This window comes from Hemitrygon akajei, chromosome 12, assembly GCF_048418815.1.
Source record: "Hemitrygon akajei chromosome 12, sHemAka1.3, whole genome shotgun sequence".
Taxonomy (NCBI): Eukaryota; Metazoa; Chordata; class Chondrichthyes; order Myliobatiformes; family Dasyatidae; genus Hemitrygon; species Hemitrygon akajei.
In genome coordinates this window covers 67,448,817-67,475,066 of record NC_133135.1, presented here as the reverse complement: position 1 = coordinate 67,475,066, position 26,250 = coordinate 67,448,817, and the positions used below count along the sequence as shown (strand labels likewise).

Genomic DNA, 26,250 nt, shown 5'->3' with positions numbered 1-26,250 from the left:
CACTGGACTGTTGGAAAATGATGTTGGAGAGATAATAATGGGAGATAAGGAAATAGTGGATGAAAATAAGTATTTTACATCAGTCTTCACTGTGGAAGACACTAGACGTATGCTGGAAATTCCAGGGGTCGGGGGCATGAAGTGTGTGAAGTTACCTTCACTAGAGAGAAGGTTCTTAGGGAACTGAAAAGCCTGAAGGTAGTTAGGGCACCTGGACAGATAGTGTACACCCCAGAGTTTTGAATTAAGTTGCTGAAGAGATTGTGGAGGCATTAGTAATGATCTTTCAAGAATCACTAGGTTCTGTAATGATTCCTGAAGACTGGAAAACTGCAAATGTCACTCCACTCTTCAAGAAGGGAGAGAGGCAGAAGAAAGGAAACCATAAGCCAGTTAGTCTGTACTCAGTGATCGGAAAGATGTTGGAGTTGATTATTAAGGATGAGGTCTCAGGCCACTTGGAGGCACATGATAAAATAGTCTGTAATCAGCATAGCTTCCTCAAGGGAAAATCTTGCCTGACAAATCTATTGGAATTCTTTAAAAAATAACAAACAGGATAGACAAAGGAGAATTGATTGATGTTGCGTATTTAGATTTTCAGAAGGTGTTTGACAAGGTGCCACGAGGCTTCTTAACAAGCTATGAGCCCATGAAAAGATTCTAGCATGGATTCAGTGCTGGCTTTTTGGCAGGAGGCAAAGAGTGGAATAACATGAGCCTTTTCTGGTTGGCTGCTGATGACAAATGGTGTTCCACAGGGGTCTGTGTTGGGACCAATTCTTTTGACGTTATATGTCAATGATTTGGATTACATATTTGATAGCTTTGTTGCAAAGTTTGCAGATTATATGAAGATAGGTAGAGGTGCAGGTAGTTTTGAGGAAGTAGGCTACAGATGGACTTAGACAAAATGGGCAAAGAAGTGGCAGACGGAATACAGTGCCGGAAAGTGCATGGTCATGTGACTTTTCTAAGTGGAGAGAAAATACAAACAACTGAGATGCAAAGGGACTTGGGAGTCCTTGTGCGGGATTCCCTAAAAGTTAATTTGCAGGTCGAGCCTGTGGTGAAGGTAAATGCAATGTCAGCATTCATTTCAAGAGGACTAGAATATAAAAGCAAGGATGTAACTTTGAGGCTTTATAAAGCACTGGTGAGGCCTCATTTGGAGTATTGTGAGCAGTTTTGGGTCCCTCATCTTAGAAAGGATGTGCTGAAACTGCAGAGGGTTCAAAGGAGGCTCTCGAAATGATTCCAGGATTGAATGGCTTGTCATATAAAGAGTGTTTGATGGCTCTGGACCTGCCTTCACTGGAATTCAAAAGAATGAGGGATGATCCGAGTGTTGAATGGCCTTGACAGAGTGGATGTGGAGAGGATGTTTCCTATGGTGGAAATGTCCAAGACCAGAGGACAAAGACTCAGAATAGAGGGGCGACCTTTTAGAACAGCGATGAGGAGGTATTTCTTTAGCCAGAGAATGGTGAATCAGTGTTATTCTTTGCTACAGGGAGCTGTGGAGACCAAGTCTTCATGGATATTTAAACAGAGATTGATAGATTCAATAGACCTAAACAGTTAACCCTCCACCAACACTCTTCTCTGCCTAGCAGAACTTGTCCTCACTCTCAATAATTTCTCCTTTGGCTCCTTCCACTTCCTTTAAACAAAAGGGGTAACCATGGACACTCGCATGGGTCCCTGCTATGCCTGCCTGTCAGCTATGTGAACAGTCTATGTTCCAAGTCTTCACTGGTGACTGTACCACACTTCTCCTGTGCTACATTGATGACTGCGTTAGTGCTGCTTCCTGCACCCATGCTGAACTCATTGACTTCATCCACTTTGCCTCCAACTTCCTCCCTGTCCTCAAATTCACCTGGTCCATTTCTGACAGCTCCCTTCCCTTTCTCGATCTCATTGTCTATCTCCGGAGACAGCTTATCCACTGATGTCTATTACAAACCCATGGACTCTCACAGCTACTTTGACTACACCTTGTCCCACCCTATTACTTGTAAAAATGCCATCCTCTTTTCTCAATTCCTCTGTCTCAGCTGCATTTGCTCTCAGGTTGAGGTTTTTCATTGCAGATCGAAGGAGATGTCCTCCTTTTTCCAAGAAAGGGGCTTCCTTTCCTCCACCATTATTGCTGCCCCCAACCACATCTCTTGCATTTCACGCATATCTGCTCTTACCCCTTCCTCCCGCCACCCTTCCATAGATAGGGTTCCTCTTATCCTTACTTACCACCCTACCAGCCTTTGTGTCCAGCACATACTTCTCTGAAACTTCAGCCACCTCCAATGGGATCCCACCATCAAGTACATCTTTCTTTCACCCTCCATTTTCTGCTTTCTGCAGGGATGGCTCCCTACGCGACTCCCTTGTCCATTCGTCCCTCCCCACTGATCTCCCTCCTGGCACTTACCCACACCTGCCCCTGCATCCCCTCCCTCACTACTATCCAGGGCCCTAAACAGTCCTCCAGGTGAGGTGACACTTTACCTGCGAGTCTGTTGGGGTCACTTATTGTGTTCGGTGCTGCCAGTATGGCCTACTGTATATCGGTGAGACCCAGTGTGGATTGGGAGACCGCTTCGCCGAGCATCTACGCTTCATCCGCCAGAACAAGTAGGATCTCCCAATGACCACCCATTTTAATTCTACTTCCCATTTCCATTCTGATAATATGTCCATCCATGGCCTCCTCTACTGTTGTGATGAGGCCACACTTAGGTTGGAGAAACAACACCTTGTATTCCATCTGGGTAGCCTCCAACCTGAAGGCAGGAACATCAATTTCTTAAACTTCCGGTAATGCCCCCCCACAAAACCCCCTCTTCCTTATTTCCCATTCCCCTTCTCTCACCTCATCTCTTTGCCCGCACATCGCCTCCCTCTGGTGTCCCTTCCCCTTTTTTCTTTCTTCCATGACTTTGACTCTTTCACTAATCAACTTCCCAGCTCTTTACTTCGTCCCTCCCCCTCCAGGTTTCACCTATCACCTGGTATTTCTCTCTCCCGTCCCCCCACCTTTAAAATCTACTCCTCAGCTTGTTTTTCCTCCAGTCCTGCTGAAGGGTTTGGCCCAAAACATCAACTGTACTTTTTTTTCCATACATGCTGCCTAGCCTACTGAATTCCTCCAGCATTTTGTGTATGTTGATAGATTCTTTATTGGTCAGGGCATGAAGGGATATGGGGAGAAGGCAGAAGATTGGAGCCAAGAGGAAAATTGGATTAACTGTGATGGAATGGCAATGGGCCAAATTCTGTTCCTATATCATATGGCCTTATGTTACTTCTAAACACAAACTCTATGGCTTGGGCTGAATTACTTTAATGTTCTGAGAATTATACCTTAGAAGGAAATATAGGCATTAAAACACTATTGTAGGCCTAGCAGATTGATACTTTGTCTCCAGAGATTGTTACTAAAAGAGATCATGAACACTGAAATTGTGCTCCTGGTAAGGGATGATTTAATTGAAGCTTTGAAGACAGTGTAGACTGATGGAAATTGCCTATTTTGGCTGGGAAATATAGGACAAAAGTTAGAATCTAAAATTTATGAGCCAGATTGTATTAATACAGAGAAAAATTAAGAGAATGAATTTGCTGAAATTAAAGCCTTCTTAATGCAAATCCTCAACCATGTACTAATTGTTGCCTGGTTAATTGTTACTCAAATCTGACATTTATACATTTTGAAAGCATTTGGAATATGTGGAGTTGGGTCACATTCCCTATTATACTTCCTATGCTCGTAAAGATACTGAGATCTTAATTAACTAATATTCTCTTTGTAAAAGATGGGGAATCTTACCTGGAATTGTATGCTCTCCTGTTCAGATACAATGATAAACAATGCAGGTATCAAGAATACAAGTCATAAAAAAATAAATTAACAGTTTTTCTATAGAATTTCATGAAGCCAATTTATATGAATAATTAGAGTTGAGGTGAAGAGCCTAAATACCAAATACTGAGATATGTTGAGGGGGACATAATTGATTTTGTGGTGCTATTGGAATAGGGTGTTCTGTTTGTGATGCGTAATCACTTTGCAGGCTCTCTGTGTGGAACTGGATACACTGCAGGCTAACAAAACTTAAGTGTCAACACTTCAAAGGCAAAGCAGAGAAATCCTGAGGAAAGGCATGTATTTCAAATGTGAAGGAGACCAAGAACATGTTAAAAACTATGCATGGAATTATGATATTTTAAGCAGACTAAATGTACGACATAGACAAAGATTTTGTGAAGACATACCGATTGAAATAATGGTCACAAAATGGGTAGTGGGAATTCATCGACCAAAGCTGGATAAGCTTGTTAAACCAAATTTGTTCCTTAATAATTATGGAAGCATCGATTCTAGTCGTACAAGACAGTTTCACATCGATAGCAGGCAAACTTAAGCTGATTTTACAACGTTTCTCAAATATTGCTTCTTGCAAACAACTTACAGAATCGCTGTGCAACTGTTCTGCTGTCAACTTCTTCAAGATGTCTGTTGCATGAACGTTCCCACAGATAAACCACCTAAAATATATTAAAAGTAAGTACACCAATTGTTTTCTGGGAATAAAAGTACACAAAGCTAATTTTATCACTTTTAACAATTGAATGGCCATGGAAAAAAATCAGTGAGATGATGTAACACTATCAAATGCAAACCAGTCTGGAGACACATTTTCCCTTTCTAAAGGACAATAAAACAGACGAGTTTTCAACAACAGTCCCAAGCTATCTTTTCAACAAGAGTTCACCTGGTTATTGAATTCGACTTCACAATTTAATCTTAAAACTGCTAATATGGTCTGTGTAATACAACCACTATAACATCAAATTCTTTATGGAGGAACTGTTTTCATAAACAAAGCAACACTAAATAAACAACAAAAGGAATTAATGTTCACAAGTTGAAGAATTCCAAAGAATGATTTATGTAAAAAAAATACATCGAGTTTTAAAAAAGGTCAATCAAAATATCCGTAACTTTGTAACCAATTGATAGGAGTGAAATTGCCTTAATTCTATTTCTCCTCATGAGAAGTTCAACACTGTAGAAATTTAATCTTGCATATGACTGACACCACTCCAGTTAAAGTAAATTCAAACATTAAGGGAGAAATTCAAGGCAAAGCCTCCTCTATGCTGTTGATGGAGCCTCTAAGAAATTGTAGAAGAGTCAAATGTTATCACAGGAACAGAAATAACTTCCTAATACAAGCTGGTTCAGGTGGAGTAATAGTTTAAGTTCTGGATAACATTCCTTTTAATCTGCCTAAAACATACGTTTTAACATCACTCTGAGAGTAGAGCCCATAGTGTTATATAGCTTTGCCAAGTTCATCAAATTTATGATAACATAGCAGTAGCTTTGTGCAGTGAGCAAAACAAAATCAGGAAGGCCTCAGTTCTCATAGGACTCTGTAACCAGCCATAGCAGGAAGTTGGGTTGGGTGGCGTTAGAAAACAAAATATGAGATTTTAAAGATTGAGGCATAAACTTGAAGCTCTGAGGAAAAATAATTGTACAACCAAAAGAACTGCTGGACATGCTTGATCAAAATGTGGATGCAAGATAATTCTAATCAATAAATTTGGACACTAGATTTGTATTATTCTATATTTACACTGAGTTTTTAAAATTATTTTTCAAACTGATGTATAAAGGGAGCATTTCAAACAAATGATTGGGACAGAATTTAAACCAAGTTTCAGAAAAGTAATACAAAACATCAACCATCAGGCTCCCGAACTTCATTTGCCCCATCACTGAACTCTTCCTGCAAATTATGGACACACTTTCAAGGACTCTTCATTTCAGGCTCTCAATATTTATTGCTCATTTAATATTATTATTTTCTTCTTTCTTTTTGTATTTGCAGTCTGTTCTTTTTTGCAAATTGGTTGTTATCTGTCCTGTTGCGTGTGGTCTTTCACTGATTCTATTGTGTTTCTTGTACTTCTGAAAATGAATCTCAGGGTTGTCTACGGGTACATTTATATATGCACTTTGATAATAAATTTACTTTGAATGTTGAAAACACTGTAGTCCCTAAAAATTATTTAAATCCAGTTCATATTTCTCACATGTAGAATATTAGAAATTTTCTGCCACACTGTACCTGCTCTGCCCAGCCTTCTGTCCTGCAGCAGGAATGCTCAAACTCCTCCAGAGGTTCTCCAGCAGGAAGCAGTGACAACTTGCTCTGAATCATTTGGATCGATGAGCAATTGGGCTAATATAAAAATAAAGTTAAAACTAATGAAATGTTCAAATTAACTTTCCAAAATAGAGAAAAAAAGATGGCCTATCTATGCTTTGGCTCAACTGTGATAATATACACTCAGTGGCCACTTTATTAGATATACTTGCTCATTAATGCAAACATTTAATCAGCCAATTATGTGGCAACTCAATGCATAAAAGCATGGAGATATTGTTAAGAGGTTCAGTTGTTGTTCAGACCAAACATCAGAATGGGGAAGAAATGTGATCCATGTGACTTTGACCATGAAATGATTTTGGTGCCAGATCACAACCAGACAAACAAAGGTAACAGTTTATAGAATGCCTCTATTTCTGTGGTACTTCATATCAATAAGACATAAAGCACAAGGATGAGCTGACCCCCAAGGTAGGACATAAAGAGTGGCCAATGAGGGGCAAGGAAGATTTGGCCCATTATTTATGGTTCACATTCTTGATTCAGTTTTAAATATGTTCTTTGTTGCCAATCCACTGTGTTTTGTAATATTACACATACAGGATAGAGAATATTGTGTTTTATGAAACCTAGGGAATTTGTAAGAAATCTTGTCACAAATATAGAGTATGAAAAGGTTCAGTTTTGGTTTGAATGTCATCATGAAAGCTGTCAGATTAATGTGAAAGTTATAAATCCTCACCGAAACACCAGTCCCAGAGATATTCAATGACCTCAGTTTTGTAAAGCAACACACATACAGCAAACCACGTCCACTGATTTTAAGGTTACCTGTTTAGAGGAAAAAAAGATGCAGGTAATAACTGGTTTCTGATTAAGATTCTTACTGCAATAACTCTGAAAAGTATCTGCTTTGGTGATTACATATCTTCCTTGAAAATAGTAATCATCTCAACTATTTAACGATTTGCAGCATCTCCAGATAAAGAAGTTATTTTGGAAATCCTTAGTAAAATAAACACATATCAAGTGACAGCTTTCATTTTCAATATCAAATCATTGTTTTTAAATCAGAAGAATAATACTACACGGAAACAAGTACTTGATCCATGCCAACCAAGCTCCTCTAAGCCACTCACATTTGTCTGCATCCCACTAAACCCCACCTGTCCAGGTACCTATCCAAATTATTTTTGTATCATTGTATCTGCCTCAATTACTTTCTCTAGCAGCTTGTTCCATGTATGCACTACTCTGCGTGAAGGAGTTGCTCCTCAGTTCCCTCTTAAATCTTTTCCCTCTCATCTTAAGCCTGTGCCTTCTAGTTTTTTTGTTTCCTTTCCCTGGGATATGAACTGCGTGCATTGACCCCATCTGTGGCCCCCATGACTTTGAACGCTCTTATACAATCAACCGCCCCCCCCCCCCCCCCCAAGTCTCCAATACTTCAAGGAATACAGAATTTAACTCAGGCACTCAAATCCTGTCAACATTCTCCTGTCAACTCTTCCCAATGATGCCCTTCCATAACAGGCTGACCAAAACTTCAAACAAAGATCCAAGTGCAGCCTTGCCAATGGCGAGTATAACTGCAACAGAACACCTCAACTCTTATACTCAGTTTCTAAAGAGGCCAGCGTGCCAAGCAGATTTTTCATCATCTGTGATGCCAGTTAATGGGAACCATATACCTGTACCCTTAGGTCCTCGTTCCACAACACTCCCCATGGTACTACCGTTCACTGTACAAGTCCCAAACTTTATTTGATTTCCCAAAGTGCAACATCGCACATCTCACCTATTCTTAGGCCACTTACCCAGCTGATTAAGATCCCCCAGTAATTTTTGTTAACTTCCTTCAATGTCTACAATTCCATCTACTTTCTAACCATGCTATGCACATTTTGATCTAAATTGTTTTAACAAAAATCCCAGCACCAATACCTGTGGCACTGGGAGGTTTGCACTGGAAGATTGCCACATTGTTGAAGTTAACTGATAATATTCTAGATTTTTGCATATTCCTGTTATTGATGGGGAAACCACCCAATGTTGTGATATGGATTACTGATGCTTATTGGACATTTTAAGTTACTAGAGGTCCTTTACCTCTTATGTTTCATAAATGAGCATCAGCTGCACTTACAGGACAATGTACACTTGTGTTTTTACAGTATGACAAACTAAAAAGTATTTTCTCCCACATTGTTGGCTCTACTGTTTATCATGGTAGGGAATGAGTTATAACTGCTAATCCACAACCAATTGCTATTACATCCAAGTTTAAACAATTCCATAAGTTTACAGCACAGTTTAATGTTTGTGCAAGCACATATGCAGTAACAACTTCAACATTTAATTTTTTTTTTTTACATAGAATATGTTGCAATACAAGGAGGACATATGTTCCAATCACTCCAAGGAATTCATGGCCTATGTGACCTCTATACCACCCTTCCTCAGTTAACTGCTCAGCATAACTTGTCACCCGCTTCTTTTTCAGCATATCAAAGGATGAACTTCAAGGTACCAACTTCCCAAGCTATTGCAATTATGGGCAATGGCCACCATTAAGTAATTTCTGCACCGGTCAGAAATCTTCACAGAATTTCATTATCACTGTGGATTTTCCACTGAATTAATCAGAACGAGTCAGCTTAACTGGAATATTAGTTCATGCTACAGTGCCTATAAAAGATATTCGCCCTCACCCCAGGAGTTTTCACGTTTTACAACGTTGAATAGCAGTGATTTAATTTGGCTTTTTTTTGACATTGATCCACAGAAATACTCTTTCGTGTCAGAATGAAAACAGATCTCTACAAAGTGATCTAAATTAATTACAAATATAAAACACAGAATTCACCCCCTTCAATTCAGTATATGGCAGCAATTACAGCCTTGAGTCTGTGTGGATAGGTCTCTATCATCTTTGGACATCTGGGCACCGCAATTTCATTCCCCCCCATTCTTCTTTACAAAACTGCTCAAGCTCTGTCAGATTGCATGGGGATCGTGAATGAATGGCCCTTTTCAAGTCCAGCCACAAATTCTCAATTTGATTGAGATCTGTACTCTTGACTTGGCCACTCCAGGACATTATCTTTGTTGTTTTTAAGCCATTCCTGTGAAGTTTGGCTTTATGCTTGGGGTCATTGTCTTGCTGGAAAACAAATCTTCCCCCAAGTTGCAGTTCTCTTGCAGACAGCAACAGGCTTTCTTCCAGAACTTCCCAGTATTGTGCTGCATTCATTTTACCCTCTACCTTCACAAGCCTTCCAGGGCCTGCTGCAGTGAAGCATCCCTATAGAATGATGCAGTCACTTCCGTGCTTCATGGAAGGGATGGTATGTTTTTGATGATGTGCCGTGTTTAAACTTAGTGTTTAGTCTGATGGCCAAAAATCTCAATTTTGGTTTCATCAGACCATAGAACCTTCTTCCAGCTGACTTCAGACAAACTCTAGCTGAGATTTCATAGGAGTATTTTCCTCCAACAGTGGCTTTCTCTTTGCCACTCTCTCATAAAGCTGCAACTGGTGAAGCTCCTGGGCGACAGTTGTTGTATGCACAGTCACAGTCATCTCAGTCATTGAAACTTGTAACTCCCCTAGAGTTGTCACAGGTCTCTTAGTGGCCTCCCTCACTTGTGCCCTTCTTGCACGGTCACTCAGTACTTGAGGACAACCTGTCCAGGCATATTTATAGCTGTGCTGTATTCTTTACCTTTTTGATGATTGAATCAACTGTACTCCAAGGGATATTCAGTGACTTCGAAATTTTCTTGTATCCATCTCCATATTTGTGCTTTTCAATAACCTTAATGCAGAGTGTTCTTTTATCTTCATAGTGTAATTTTTGCCAGGATACTGACTCACCTGCAGTCTGACCTTCCAGGTACACGTGTACTTATACTACAATCAATTGAAACACCTTGACTGCACACAGGTCTTCAAAATATTAATTCCCTTATATTGTGACACATGCAGATAGAAGCAACTGTATCAACCAGTCTTAGTTTAGTAGTAAAATTGTGGATTAAAAATGTACACCAGAGTTCTAACCATATATGGATTGTGTTTGTCCATTATTGTGACTTGGATGAAGACCAGATCATAGTTTACGAGTAATAAATGCAAAAAACTAGGGAATTGCAAAAGGTTCACAAACTTTTTCTTGTACCTGTAGTTTAATACACGCACATACAGAGTCTATACCTGTCCAATAGACCCTAATCTCCAACCATCATGGACCATCTTGTCTCGGGACCAGGACATCACATTGTCACAGTTGTATGGTAATTTGTTGTGTAATGCTTACTGCACTAACTCACATTAACAAAAAATCCATGCACATGTAACTTGCATTTCTCAATATGGAGTCTGGGTTCTCCCAGTGGAGAAGAGCTGCTCCCCAAATCACAGTGTGTATTCCATCCTCTAAAGCAGGGGTGTCAAACTCATTTTAGGTCACGGGCCGGATTGAGCAAAATGCAGCTTCATGTGGGCCGGATCAGTCGGACGCGTGTGAACGCAGCTTTCGTTGCCTCCGTTTTTTCAGCCTGCTCTCATGTGTCTCAGTCTCTGCTATAACTACAAAGTGTTTCACTTTACAAATTCTGTTTCTTATGAAGAAGACTGCCGAATAAACACTAAAAACCCTGAAAACCTGGTACCTGTATAAACTCAGCATTAGCCATATCATACGCCATAGGCGCTTCGATTACTGGGGCCAGCTTTAATAGTAATTAGATATTATCTCGCGGGCCAAAGATAATTCCACCGCAGGCCGGATTTGGCCCGCGGGCCTTGAGTTTGACATATATGCTCTAAAGAAACACTGAGCATGATCTTCACCATGAGCAGCCTCAATCACAATACCTGGGAGCTGCTGACCTCACAAAAACCTTTTTCTCCATCAGTCCCTAATCTAAATGACCACAAAAATCATATGCACTTTGTCTGTTTAATTCGTAAAAGTCATGATCTTTACTGACTGTCCACAGTAGACCCAATTCTCAAAGCAGACTGGTGTCATGTGCCCTCAGCATCACAGTTCTCTCAAATTTTCCTCACTTCCAACAAAATGTCTGTCAGAGTGGAGCCACAGGACAAATAGGAAACCGTTCAACTCTTGTAATCTTCATTCCAGAACCAAGGTCACTTCAGATTTGGTTTTTCAAGCTGTAAATGTTCACAGTCTGAGCTTCATGTCATCATCCATTCTTTCACTGAAGCATATGAAAGAATTGCCCTTACATTTAACAACTAAGAACAAAGTTCCTCAACAACCCAACACTGCTCCACCCACCCAGGCTCTACTACACAAAACTGCTTCCTGACAGCACAGGTAAAACGAGATCCTGGAAAACATGTACCACTTCCCAAGCTTGGGAGTCACCTACAATAAAGGCAAACATTGAAAATTACATTCATTGCCATTGATAGCCTTTGGATATCTGGGCAAAGCACTGTTTGAAAATCAGGAACTCAGACAGCAGGCACGCAGCTCATGATATAATACTAAGTAATGATAATTGGCCACCTCCTCACCCCAACCCATATATTCCTGACCCATCGAGTTCAATGCACTGTGGAGATACCATCAGTACCATCTCTACAAAATCCTGCAGATCTGATGGGCTATTTCCTTGTTTTGGCATTGCACTTAAAGTCTTTTTAAATTCATATTGATGATGAGAAGTATATCAGAATTATGTGGACTGGCCACAAACTTACCTGACAGATCCAGCACCTCCAAATTTCCTAAACCCTTCCTCATCACTCGGACCGGTGCTGTCATTCTCTGCAGACCACAGTCAGACAGGCCATTATCTCTGAGGTATAAGAGGACGAGACTGGAAGAAATGGGGTGAAGCTCAACTTTCGAGAAGTGGAAGGGGAAAAACATATTTTGCTGTTAGAACCATTTAATTACCTTCAGGCACACAAGACCAGCTCCTCAAGAAGGGCCTACAATTAGACTTCGAACAAATGGATTATTGAGTTGGGTAAGTTGCAAATTCTGTATCAGCAGTTCCTTGAATTCTAACCAGAGTTTGATAGAGCTGCAACATTAAGTGGCAGCTCTTGAACTGAATCCCCTGGATAATGAAGGCCAACAGACCAAATGCCTTCTTAATAACCCTATAAATTTGCATAGCAATTTTGAGGGATCTATTGATGTGTACCCCAAGATCCCTCTGTTAGTCCACACCGCAAAGAAACCTGTCATTATCCCTGTAGTCTAGATTAAACTCCATCTGCCACTTCTCAGCCCAGCACTATATCCTACGAACGTCGTGTTGTAACTTGCGATAACCTTCTACATTATCCGCAACAATACCAACCTTCATGACGTCTGCAAACTTACCAACCTCCACTTCTATTCCCTTATCCAAGTCATTTATAAAACTAACGAAGAGTAGGCGTCTCAGAACAGATCTCTGTGGATCTACAATAGTCACCAACTCTAGGTAGAATACGCACCATCTACTACCACCCACTGCCCTCTATGGACAAGCCGATTCTGTACCAACACAGCCAGGTTTTCCTGGGTTCCATGCCCCCTGACTTTCTAAATGAGTCTACCATGGGGAACCTTGTCAAATCCCTTATTAAAATCTATATACATCATACCTACCTCTCTACCTTCAATTTATTTTGTCATTTCCTCAAATTCAATCAGGCTCATGAGGTATCAACTTGTCGCTCACAAAGCCATGCTGACTATCCCTAATCAGACTATGCTTCTCCAAATGCTCGTATATCCTGTCTCTAGGACATTTCTCAAACAGTTTTGTAACCACTGACATAAGACTCACTGATCTATAAATCCAGGATTATCTCTATTACCTTTCTAGAATGTAGGATTAACATTTACCACCTACCAATCCTCTGGTACTACTCCTGTACCCAAAGGCAGAGAACCTCTTCCATTGCTTCCCATAGTAACCTGGGATATTCATACCCTATCTGGCCCCAGGAACTTATCTACCCTAATGTTTTTCTGAAGTTCCAGCACATCTTTTTCTTAACACTGACATATTCCAGTATATCAGCCTGTTTTACATTGTTCTCACATTCATCAAGGCATCTTACTGGTGAATACTGAAACAAAGTATTCATTAAGGATCTTTCCTACCTCCTCTGACTCCAGCTACATCTTTTCTCTTTTATCCCTGATTGGTCCTAACTTGACCCTAGTCATCCTCCTGTTTTTCACACACATTTTTTTTTCTTAATCCTACTTGCCTAGGCCTTCTCATGCCTCCTTTTAGCTCTCCCAAGTTCGTTCTTAAGCTCTTTCCAAGTTAACTTATAACTCTGTAGAGCCCTGCCTGATCATTGCTTCTTTCTTCACCCTACCATCCTTTCTCTGCCTCAACGAGACAAACCTATCCAGAACACTATGCAAGTGCTCCCTTGACAACCTCTACAATTTGGCTGTGCATTTCTCCAAGTACATCTGTTCCAAAACTATGCCAAATTCCTGCCAAATAGCATTATTCACCCTCCCCCAAATAAATACGTCCATTTATTTGGCATGTGAGAGAGAATAGGTTATAAGGAAATAAAAAGGAAAAATGGGACTGATTCCAAAAACCTGATGGACCAACAAATACGAGGCCCACCATAGATTGGGTGATCAAGTAGAAATAGAACAAAATTTGAAACCAAGGGATTACCTTGAAATTGTGACTGATGTGACAAAGTCCATAATGCAGGAAAACACAAATACTAAACGCCACAAGAGAATAAAAGACTGAATTAACATATAATACAGGGGTGTGGCCTATGGTTAGGCCACACTTAACCCCCTCCAGTTCGCCTATCAGCCCTGACTAGGAGTTGAGGATGCCATTGTCTACCTGCTGAACCGTGTCTACACCCACCTGGACAAGCCGGCGAGCACTGTGAGGATCATGTTTTTTGACTTCTCCAGTGCGCTCAACACCATCCGTCCTGCTCTGTTGGGTGAGAAGCTGACAGTGATGCAGGTGGATGCTTCTCTGGTGTCATGGATTATTGATTACCTGACTGGCAGACCACAGTATGTGCGCTTGCAACACTGTGTGTCAGACAGAGTGGTCAGCAGCACTGGGGCTCCACAGGGGACTGTCCTGTCTCCCTTTCTCTTCACCATCTACACCTCGGACTTTAACTACTGCACAGAGCCTTGCCATCTTCAGAAGTTTTCTGATGACTCAGCCATAGTTGGATGCATCAGCAAGGGAGTGAGGCTGAGTACAGGGCTACGGTGGGAAACTTTGTCACATGGTGCAAGCAGAATCATCTGCAGCTTAATGTGAAAAAGGCTAAGGAGCTGGTGGTGGACCTGAGGAGGGCTAAGGCACCGATGACCCCTGTTTCCATCCAAGGGGTCAGTGTGGACATGGTGGAGGATTACAAATACCTGGGGATACGAATTGACAATAAACTGGACTGGTTAAAGAACACTGAGGCTGTCTACAAGAAGGGTCAGAGTCGTCTCTATTTCCTGAGGAGACTGAGGTCCTTTAACATCTGCCAGATGATGCTGAGGATGTTCTACAAGGCTGTGGTGGCCAGTGCTATCATGTTTGCTGTTGTGTGCAGGCTGAGAGTAGCAGACACCAACAGAATCAACAAGCTAATTTGTAAGTCCAGTGATGTTGTGGGGGTGGAACTGGACTCTCTGACGGTGGAGTCTGAAAGGAGGATGCTGTCCAAGTTGCATGCCATCTTGGACAATAACTCCCATCCACTCCATAATGTACTGGTTAGGCACAGGAGTACATTCAGCCAGAGACTCATTCCACTGAGATGCAACACTGAGCATCATAGGAAGTCATTCCTACCTGTGGCCATCAAACTTTACAACTCCTCCCTCGGAGTGTCAGACACCCTGAGCCAATAGGCTGGTCCTGGACTTATTTCCACTTGGCATGATTAACTTATTATTATTTAATTATTTAGGGTTTTATATTGCTATATTTCTTCACTATTCTTGGTTGGTGTGGCTGTAACGAAACCCAATTTCCCTCGGGATCAATAAAGTATGTCTGTCTGTCTATCCAACCTGGGGTCTGTGGACCCCTCAGTTAATGGTAAAGCCCCATGGCATAAAAAAGGTTGGGAATCCCTGGTATAATTAGGTGATTGATGGCTGGTATGGATTTGATGGGCCAAATGGTCTGTTTCCCTGTCATATTTCTCCATGAGTAAATAAAATTCTCTATACAAAATTAAGGATTTCTCATGCATGAAATTGGTGATTTCTAATAGTGAATACAACTAATACATACTGTACCTCATGAGGGGTTCAGATGTCAAGTGTCGTAACAGTTCATGGTCATCGCCCAGTTTACAACTTGACAGATCCAGACACTTCAAACCACGAAAAGATTGGATTTCCTTTAACTTTTCTGATACCAACGTAAATCTGAAAGAAATATTAAGGCAGCTTTGTAAAATATCACTATAGCAACTGTCCTGTAATGCAAGAGAACTGCATCACATCAGTGGCCCCGATTATAGCTCTCCAAAACCATTATCAGCATGAAATCAGCTACAATGCAGATTCAATATTAGAGTTTCTCAACCATCTTTGAATTAAGTTTTAATTACAATAGACCCAATATGGGATTAAGTGTCCCATAGGCTGTGTTGTCTATCTGGTGCAACTAGGAACTAAGTTAAAATGCAGAGCCAAAAAGCTAATAGTGGATTCCAGTTAACCGGGTCAGCCACTTATTTGAGACAACACTTAAAGAACTAAAACAAATCAAGAAAATTATTTATTTGGGACAATATGCCACTTAATCAGGGCAAGAAACTTGCCACATGTTTTCTAATTAGCGTCAGTCATGTGCATGTTATGTGGCCGGAAGACACTACACCGTAGCGTCAATTATGTGTGTTTGTATTCAAAAATCAGGCTTCCAAGGTAGAGAGAATGGAACTGCTCCAGTGTAATGCCTTTTCCACTTTGAAAATACTTCCGCACAAGTATTGGTAGTGATTTCATTTGTTCTGTATTTCATTTAAATACATAATTTGTTACTCAGTTAAACGATAGTATGTTTTTTTAAAAATAGCTTTTTTACTATTTCCACGAAACTTCAACTACTTGAGCCAAAAGGTACTGGTCCTGGTGTGTCCCAATCAACCAGAGTTCACTGAATTCTCTCGATTGACCCATGCCACATGCAAATTGGCACAGCGTTTCCAAGATCAGAGAGCTAAATCGGGCCCATAGATTGGTGTGGGAGAAGTGGGTTTGAATTTGTGGGGAAATGGCACCAGAATTGGGGATAAAAGGGAATAGTTCAGATGGTATGGGCTCTACCTGAACCATGCTGGGATCAGTGTGCTGGCAAATCACAAAATTAGGGCTGTGGATAGGACTTTAAACTACATAGTAATTTCAACAGCTTGGAAAGTATGGATAACGTAAAAGAGAAGGAAATTTTTTTTGGGGGGGGGAGAGAGAGCAGATATATCAGTACTACAGTTGAGTAAGGGAACTAAAGGCATGAGAGAGATGCTGGCCAAAGTTGATTGGAAGCAGACTCTAGCAGGAATGACAGTAGAGCAACAGTGGTTGGAGTTTCTGGGAGTAATTCAGAAGATGTAGGGTTGAAGGGAAATTGAAAATCTGGCCGAGTGGTGTCATAACAACAACCTCTCACTCAATGTCAGCAAGACCAAGGAGCTGATTACTGACTTCAGGAGAAGAAACGCAGAGATCCATAAGCTAGTCCTCATCGGGGGAATCAGAGGTTCAGAGGGTCAGCAACTTTAAATTCCTCAGTGTTATCATTTCGGAGAACCTGTCCTGGCCCCAGCACACAAGTGCAATTATGAAGAAAGCACAGCAACACCTCTTGGAGTTTGCAGAGATTCAGCATGACATCTAAAACTTTGACAAACTTCTATAGATATGTGGTGGAGAGTGTGGTGATTACTGTATCACAGCCTGGTATGGAAGCACCAATGCCTTGAACGGAAAATCCTACTAAAAATAGTGGATACAGCCTAGTCTATCATGGGTAAAGCCCTCCCCACCATTGAGCACATCCACATGAAACACCATCTCAAGAAAGCAGCATCCATCATTGGGGACCCTACCACCCAAGAGTGCTCCCTTCTTGCTGTTGCCATCATGAAGAAGGTAAAGGAGTGTTAGGACTCACACTACCAGGTTCAGGAACAGTTATTACCTGTTAACCACCATGCTCTTGAACCAAAGGGGATAACTTCACTTGCCCCATCATTGAAATGTTCCTATAAACTGTGGAGTCATTTTCAAGCACTCTTCATCTCATGTTCTCAATATTTATTGCTTATTTATTTTTTATTATTATTTCTTTTTGTATCTGCACAGTTGTTATCTTCTGCACTCTGGTTGAATGCTCATGTTGGACGGTAACTCATTGATTCTGTTACGGTTATTATTCTGTTGATTTATTGAGTATGCCCACAAAAAATAAAATTTGAGAATAAATTTACTTTGAACTCTGAAGAAGCAGGATTCTAAAGGAATGATGAGGCAACATAGCTAATAAGAGAAGTCAAACACAGCACAAAAGCAAAGAGAGGGTGTAAATGATAGAAAAATTAGCGAGAAGCTAGAGGATTAGGAAGCATTTAAAAACCAACAGAAGATAACTAGAAAAGTAATAAGAAAAGATGAAATACAACAAGAGAAGTCAAAGCCAACATAAAAGCCAAAGAGAGGGCATATAATAGAGCAAAAATTAGTGGGAAATTAAAGGATTGGGAAACTTTCAAATACCAACCGAAGGCAACAAAAAAGGTCATTAAGATGAAAAATAAAGATGAAATACAAAATATTAATATTAATACAGTAATATTAAAGAGGATACCAAAAGTTTCTTCAGATACATAAAGTGTAAAAGAAAGACAAGAGTGGCTATCAGACTGCTGGAAAACGATGCTGGAGAGGTAGTAATGGGGGATAAGGGAATGGCAGATGAACTAAGTTTTTTGCATCAGTATGGTGGAAGTTCCAGGTGTCGGGGGGAGGATGAAGTTGTGATGTTGCCACTACTAGGGAGAAGGTTCTTGGAAAACTGAAAGGTCTGAAGGTAGACAAGTCACCTCAACTAGATGGTGTACACCTCAGGGTTCTGAATGAGGTGGCTGAGGAGATTGTGAAGGCATTAGTAATGATCTTTCAAGAATCACTAGATTCTGGAATGGTTCCAGAAGACTGGAAAACTGCAAATGTCACTCCACTCTTCAAGAAGGGAAAGAGGCAGAAGAAAGGAAACTATAGCCCAGTTAGTCTGACCTCACTGGTTGGGAAGATGTTAGAGTCGATTGTTAAGGATACTTGGAGGCACACGATAAAATAGGCCATAGTCAGCAAGGTTCCCTCAAGAGAAAATCTTGCCTGACAAATCTGTTGGAATTCATTGAAGAAATAAGAAGCAGGATAGACAAAGGAGATTCGGTTATGTTGTGTACTTGGATTTTCAGAAGGCCTTTGACAAAGTGCCATACGTGAGACAGCTCAATGAGCGCATGGTATTATAGGAAAGATTCTAGCATGGATTAACCAGTGGCTGATTGGCAGGAGGCAAAGAATGAGAATAAAAGGAGCCTTTTCTGGTTGGCAGCTAGTGGTGTTCCACACAGGTCTGTGTTGGGACAGATTATATGTCAATGATTTGGATGATGGAATTGATGGCTCTGTTGCAAAGTTTACAGATGATACAATGAAAGGTGGAAGGACAGGTAGTTTGGGGGAAATAGACAGGCTACAAAAGGACAAACAGATAAGGAGAATGGGCAAAGAAGTGGCAGATGGAATACAGTGTTAGAAAGTGTATGGTCATGCACTTTGGTTGAAGAAATGGTTGACCATTTTCTAAATGGAGAGAAAATACAAAAAACTGAGAGGCTAAGGGACTTGGGAGTCCTTGCGCATTATTGCCTAAACGTTAATTTGCAGGTTGAGTGTGGTGCAGAAGGCAAATGCAATGTTAGCATTCATTTCAAGAGGACTAGAATATAAAAGCAAGGATGTAATTTTGAGAGTTTATAAAGCACTGGTGAGGCCTCTTTTGGAGTATTGTGAGCAGTTTTGGGTCCCTCATCTTAGAAAGGATGTGCTGAAACTGCAGGGGATTCACAGGAGGTTTACGAAATGATTCTAGGATTGAATGGCTTGTCATATGAAGAGCGTTTGATGGCTCTGGGCCTGTATTCATTGGGATTCAGAAGAATGGGGGTGACCTCATTGAAACCTATCGAGTGTTGAATGGCCTTGATAGAGTGGGTGTGGAGAGGATGTTTCCTATGGTGGGAAACAGCGTCAGAATAGAGGGGTGCCCTTTAACAATGGAGATAAGGAGGAATTTCTTTAGCCAGTGAAATTGTGGAATTCACTGCCACAGGCAGCCGTGGAAGCCAAGTCTTTATGTATATAGGTTGATAGATACTTAATTAATCAGGGCATGAAGAGATCCGGTGGGGGAGGAGATTGGGGCAGAGAGGAAAATTGCATCATCTGTGATGAAATGGCAGAGCAGACTCGATGGGCCAAAAAGCCTAATTCTTCTCCTATATCTTATGGTATTGTAAAGGTAAGCTAGCCAATGATATAAAAGAGGGCACCACAAGTTTTTACAGATATATAAAAAGTAAAAGAGAGATGAGAAAGGACATTGGTCTGCTGGAAAATTATATTGGAGAGGTAGTAATGGGGACAAAGAAATGGTGGATGAACTGAATAAATATTATATGTCAACCTTATCTGTGGAAGACAACAGTATGCCATAGATTCAAGCATGTCAGCAGCAGAAGTGAGAGTATTACTAAGGAAGGTACTTGGGAAGCTGAAAGGTCTGAAGGTAGGTAAGTAACTGGACCAGAAGGGCTACATGCCAGAGTTCTGAATGAAGTAGCTGAAGAGAATGTGATCTATCAAGAATCACTAGATTCTGGAATGGTTCCAGAGGACTAGAAAGTTGCAAATATCACTCCACTCTTTAAGAAGGGAGGGCGGCAGAAGAAAAGGAAATTATAGACAAGAATGCCCGACTTCAGCAGTTGTCAAGATTTTAAAGGCATTGGTGAAACTGCACTTGGGACTATTATGAACGGTTTGGGCCCCTCTTTTAAGAAAGGACGTGCTGGCATTGGAGAGAGTCCAGAGGAGGTCCTGAGAATGAAAGGATTAGCAGATCAGAAGTGTTTGATGGCTCTGAGCCTGTAGTCACCAGACATTATTTAGAGATATCCAGCGATACAGTTCCAACCCAATGAGCCGCACAGCCCAACAACTCACCTATTTAACAGTAACACCAGCCTAATCACAGGACAATTTACAATGACCAATTAACCTACTAACATGTTTGGGAGGAAACCGCAGCACCCTGAGGAAACCCATAAACTCCTTAGACTGCATTAGAATTGAACTCCAAACTCCGATGCCTTGAGCTGTAATAGCATCAAGTTAACTGCTACGCTACCTTGGCACCAAGAATAGGGGGTCGGGGGATCTCATTAAAACAAGTATTGATGACATAGATAAGAGTGGACTTGGAGAGAATGATTCCTCTAGTGGGGGAATCTAGGGCTTTAGAATTCAAGGATGTCCCTTTAGAACATATGAGGAGGAATTTCTTTAGCCAGAGGCTGTTGTGTGAATCTGTAGAGTTCATTGCCACAGGCAGCTGTGGAGGCCTAGTATACTTAAAGCAGAGGTTGACAGATCTTGATTAGTAAGGGCATCAAAATTTACAAGGTGAAGCAGAAGAATAATATATCAGCCATGATAGAATGGGCCAAATGGCCTAATTCTGCTCCTCTGTCTTAAGGTCATGTGGAATGGCAATGGAGGACAAACATTTGCAAAAAACAGTCTACTCTTTAAGAATGGAGGGAGGCAAAAGGCAGGAAATTATAGGCCGGGTAGCTTGAAGTCTGTGATTGGCAACATAGCAGAGTCCATTATTAAGGATGAGCTTTCCGGGTATTTGGAGGCACTCGATATAATAAGCCCAAGTCAGCATGATTTCCTTAAGGAGAAATCTTGCCTGGCAGATCTGTTAGAATTCTTTAAGGAGATAACAGGCAGCATAGCAAAGAAGAATCAGTGGATGTTGTTTACTTGGATTTCCAGAACGCCTTTGACAAGGTCTTGCACATGAAGATGCTAAAGAAAATAAGTGCCCATGGCATTACATGAAGATACTAGCATGGCAGAAGATTGGCTGACTGGCAAGAGGCAAAGAGTGGGAATAAAGGGGGTCTTTTCTGGTTAACTGCCATTGATTAGTGGAGTTCTGCAGGAGTCAGTGTTGGTCTGCTCCTTCCTTTACAGGTTAATGATCTGCATGAAAGAATTGACAACTCAGAGGCCAAGTTTGCAGATGATACAAAGATAAGTGGAAGGGCAGGCAGTGTTACAGAAGCAGGTAGTCTGTAGAAAGACTTTTACAGATTAGATGAATCAAGCAGATGGGTACAGCATAGGGAAGTTAATGAGTTATAGAAATCATAGGTTAGCTGTGCACTTTGATAGAAGGAATAACAGTGTAGACTATTTTCTAAACAGGAAGCAAATTCAGAAATTGGAGTGCAAAGGGATTTGGGAGACCTCATGCAAAATTCCCTAAAGATTAACTTGCAGGTTGAGTCGGTAGTAAGGAAAGCAAATGCAATGTTAGTATTCATTTTGAGAATGCTAGAATATAAAAGCAAAGATATAACAATGAGGCTTTATAAGGCAGATCATATTTGGAATATTGTGAGTGATGTTGGGCCCAATATCTAAAAAAGGATGCACTGGTGTGAGAGGGGTCCAGAGCAGGTTCACATGAATGATCCCAGAAAAAAAAAGGTTAATATACAAGAAATGTTTGATGATTCTGGGCCTGTACTCACTGAGTTTAGAAGAACGATGGGGGAAATCTCATTCAAATATACTGAATATTGAAAGTCCAAATGGAGTGGACATGGAGAGGATGTTTCTAATAGTGGGCAGTCCAGGACCAGTGGACACTAGCTCTAAAAAAGGACAACCCTTTAGAACAGAGATGAAGAGGAATTTCTTTAGCCAGAAGGTGGCTAATCTGCAAAATTCATTGCCACAGACAGCTGTTAGTACATTTAAAATGAAGGTTGATAGGATCTCGATTTGTAAGAGCATCAATTTTATGAGCAAAAGGGATTCAGAGGGAAAATAAATCATTATTTGATTTATTTGGGACAGGTTGCACCTTAATTGGCGGGGGACCAGCATTCTGGCAGGCAGGTTTGCCACTACAACACGGATGTATTTAAACTAAGTAGTGGGGGGAGGGGATGAACTGGAAATATAAAGATGGAGTTAAAGGGAAAGTGAAAATAAGAAAAGTTAAAAAGGACAACAGAATCAATGGAGCAGAAAGCTCAAGAAGAGATCATATAGTATGGCCAAGTGAAATAGGAATTGATATGAAAGGTGAGGGGAGTAACGAATTGAAAGTATTACATATGAATGCACGAAGTATAAGGAATAAGGTAGATGAGCTTGAGGCTCAGTTGGAAATTGGCAAGTACGATGTCATGGGAATAACAGAGACATGGCTTCAAGTGGACAGGGCCTGGGAAATGAATATTCAAGGATATACGTTTTATCGAAAGGATAGAAAGGCAGAGGGGGTGGGGTGGCTCTGTTGGTGAGGAATGATATTCAGTCCCTTGCGAGGGGGACAGAGAATCGGGGGATGTAGAGTCAGTATGGATAGAACTGAGAAATTCTAAGGGTAGAAAAACCCTAATGGGAGTTATCTACAGGCCCCCAAACAGTAGTCTGGGTGTAGGGTGTAAGTTGAATGAAGAGTTAAAACTGGCATGTCGCAAAGGTAATGATACAGTTGTCATGGAGGATTTCAACATGCAGGTAGACTGGGAAAATCAGAATGGTACTGGACCCCAAGAAAGGGAGTTTGTGGAGTACCTCCGAGATGGATTCTTAGAACAGCTTGTACTGGAGCCTACCAGGGAGAAGGCAATTCTAGATTTAGTATTGTGCAATGATCAGGGACCTCGAGGTAAAGGAGCCATTAGGAGGTAGTGACCATAATATGATATGTTTTAACCTACAATTTGAGAAGGAGAAGGGAAAATCGGATGTGTCAGTATTACAGTTGAAGAAAGGGAACTATGGAACTATGAGGGAGGAGCTGGCCAAAGTTCAATGGAACAATACCCTAGCAGGGAAGACAGTGAAACAACAATGGCAGGTATTTCTGGGAATAATACAGAAGGTGCAGGATCGGTTCATTCCAAAGAGGAAGAAAGATCCTAAGGGGAGGAAGGGGCGGCCGTGGTTGACAAGGGAAGTAAAGGACAGTATAAAAATAAAAGAGAAGTATAACATAGCAAAGATGAGTGGGAAGCCAGAGGACTGGGAAGCTTTTAAAGAGCAACAGAAGATAACAAAAAAAGGCAATACACGGAGAAAAAATGAGGTACGAAGGTAAACTAGCCAAGAATATAAAGGAGGATAGTAAAAGCTTCTTTAGGTATGTGAAAAGCAAAAAAAATAGTTAAGACCAAAATTGGGCCATTGAAGACAGAAACGGGTGAATTTATTATGGGGAACAAGGAAATGGCAGATGAGTTGAACAGGTACTTTGGATCTGTCTTCACTAGCAAAGACACACAGAATCTCCCAGATGTAATAGTGGCCAAAGGAACTAGGGTAATGGATGAACTGAAGGAAATTTATATTAGGCAAGAAACTGTGTTGGATAGACTGTTGAGTCTAAAGGCTGATAAGTCCCCGGGACCTGATGGTCTGCATCCCAGGGTACTTAAGGAGGTGGCTCTAGAAATCGTGGACGCATTGGTAATCATTTTCCAATATTCTACAGATTCAGGATCAGTTCCTGCGGATTGGAGGGTGGCTAATGTTGTCCCACTTTTCAAGAAAGGAGGGAGAGAGAAAACGGAATTATAGACCAGTTAGCCTGACGTCAGTAGTGGGAAAGATGCTGGAGTCAATTATAAAAGAGGAAATTACAACACGTTTGGATAGCAGTAGAAGGATCAGTCCAAGTCAGCATGGATTTACGAAGGGAAAATCATGCTTGACTAACCTTCTGGAGTTTTTTGAGGATGTAACTATGAAAATGGACAAGGGAGAGCCAGTGGATGTAGTGTACCCGGACTTTCAGAAAGCCTTTGATAAAGTCCCACATAGGAGATTAGTGGGCAAAATTAGGGCACAAAGTATTGGGGGCAGAGTACTGACATGGACTGAAAATTGGCTGGCTGACAGGAAACAAAGAGTAGCGATTAACGGGTCCCTTTCGGAATGGCAGGCTGTGACCAGTGGGGTACCGCAAGGTTCGGTGCTAGGACTACAGCTGTTTACAATATACATTAATGATTTAGATGAAGGGATTAAAAGTAACATTAGCAAATTTGCCGATGATACAAAGCTGGGTGGCAGTGTGAAATGTCAGGAGGATGTTATAAGAATGCAGGGTGACTTGGACAGGCCAGGTGAGTGGGCAAATGTATGGCAGATGCAGTTTAATGTGGATAAATGTGAGGTTATTCACTTTGGTGGCAAGAACAGGAAGGCAGATTACTATCTAAATGGTGTCAAGTTAGGAAAAGGGGAAGTACAACGAGATCTAGGTATTCTTGTACATCAGTCAATGAAAGCAAGCATGCAGGTATAGCAGGCAGTGAAGAAAGCTAATTGCATGATGGCCTTTATAACAAGAGGAATTGAGTATAGGAGTAAAAAGGTCCTTCTGCAGCTGTACAGGGCCCTGGTGAGACCCCACCTGGAGTATTGTGTGCTGTTTTGGTCTCCAAATTTGAGGAAGGACATTCTTGCTATTGAGGGACTGCAGCGTAGGTTCACAAGGTTAATTCCCGGAATGGCGGGACTGTCATATGTTGAAAGATTGGAGCGACTGGGCTTGTATACACTGGAATTTAGAAGGATGAGAGGGGATCTGATTGAAACATATAAGATTATTAAGGGATTGGACACACTGGAGGCAGGAAGCATGTTCCCGCTGATGGGTGAGTCCAGATCTAGAGGCCACAGTTTAAGAATAAGGGGTAGGCCATTTAGAACAGAGATGAAGAAAAACTTTTTCACCCAGAGAGTGATGGATATGTGGAATGCTCTACCCCAGAAGGCAGTGGAGGCCAAGTCTCTGGATGCTTTCAAGAGAGAGTTAGATAGAGCTCTTATAGATAGCAGGGTCAAGGGATATGGGGAGAGGGCAGGAACGGGGTACTGATTGTGTATGATCAGCCATGATCACAGTGAATGGCGGTGTTGGCTAGAAGGGCCGAATGGCCTACTCCTGCACCTACTGTCTATTGTCTATTATGATCAAATGACAGAGCAGACTTGGTGGGCCAAATGTCCTAATTCTGCTGCTAGATCTTACAGTCACAAGGTAGAGATTGGTTAAGAGTTATTTATTTAGTGATACAGTGTGGAATAGGCCCTTCAAGGAACACTGCAACAGCTACCCTGATTAACCCTAACCTAATCATGGACAATTTCCAATGACCAATTAACCTACCTGGTATGACTTTGGACTGTGGGAGGAAACCGAAGGACCCAGAGGAAACCCACACATTCCTCTGGGAGGATATAAAGAGACTCCTTATAGAACAATGCCAGAACTAAACTCTGAAGCCCAGAATACCCTCAGCTGCAAGTGTTGTGCTAACTGCTACGATAAGTTCACACAATTGGGACATTGTTAGTTTAACTGTTGTTTTTCTTCCATTTACAAAAAGTGGAACTGGTCACAGATGCAATGAAATGAGGGAAAGTGGAGAGGAAGGGGGAAAACAAAGATGGGAAGTTGAGAGGGGATGGAATGGAGGTGTGGAGGGGTGGTGAGCAGGAGTGCTAAATGACACAGTGGACAATAGAAGTGCGAGAGCTTATGCCTAATTTTACTTGAGCAATTTCAGCTCAAAGCCTCAATGATGTACTTCAGCCCACAACTTTTCCACTCCAACTGAAGCCATGTCTTTGAACAAATAGAGTTACAAAGCAGTCCTGTATCGTAGGTTCTTGTA

At 41.2% G+C, this 26,250-nt stretch overlaps 1 protein-coding gene across 2 annotated transcripts in view; it reads right to left on the bottom strand.

Annotated features, from left to right (window-relative positions):
- The window catches only part of lrrc42 (leucine rich repeat containing 42), a 32,460-nt gene that overhangs the window by 2,685 nt on the left and 3,525 nt on the right, over nt 1-26,250 (bottom strand). For both annotated transcript variants that reach the window (XM_073063354.1, XM_073063353.1), the window contains exons 3-7: nt 15,476-15,607; nt 11,923-12,041; nt 6,928-7,016; nt 6,144-6,257; nt 4,476-4,551 (exon numbers count right to left, since the gene is read on the bottom strand). In XM_073063354.1, the coding sequence (XP_072919455.1) occupies nt 4,476-4,551; nt 6,144-6,257; nt 6,928-7,016; nt 11,923-12,041; nt 15,476-15,607 (530 nt within the window). The remainder of the gene's footprint in view (nt 1-4,475; nt 4,552-6,143; nt 6,258-6,927; nt 7,017-11,922; nt 12,042-15,475; nt 15,608-26,250) is intronic.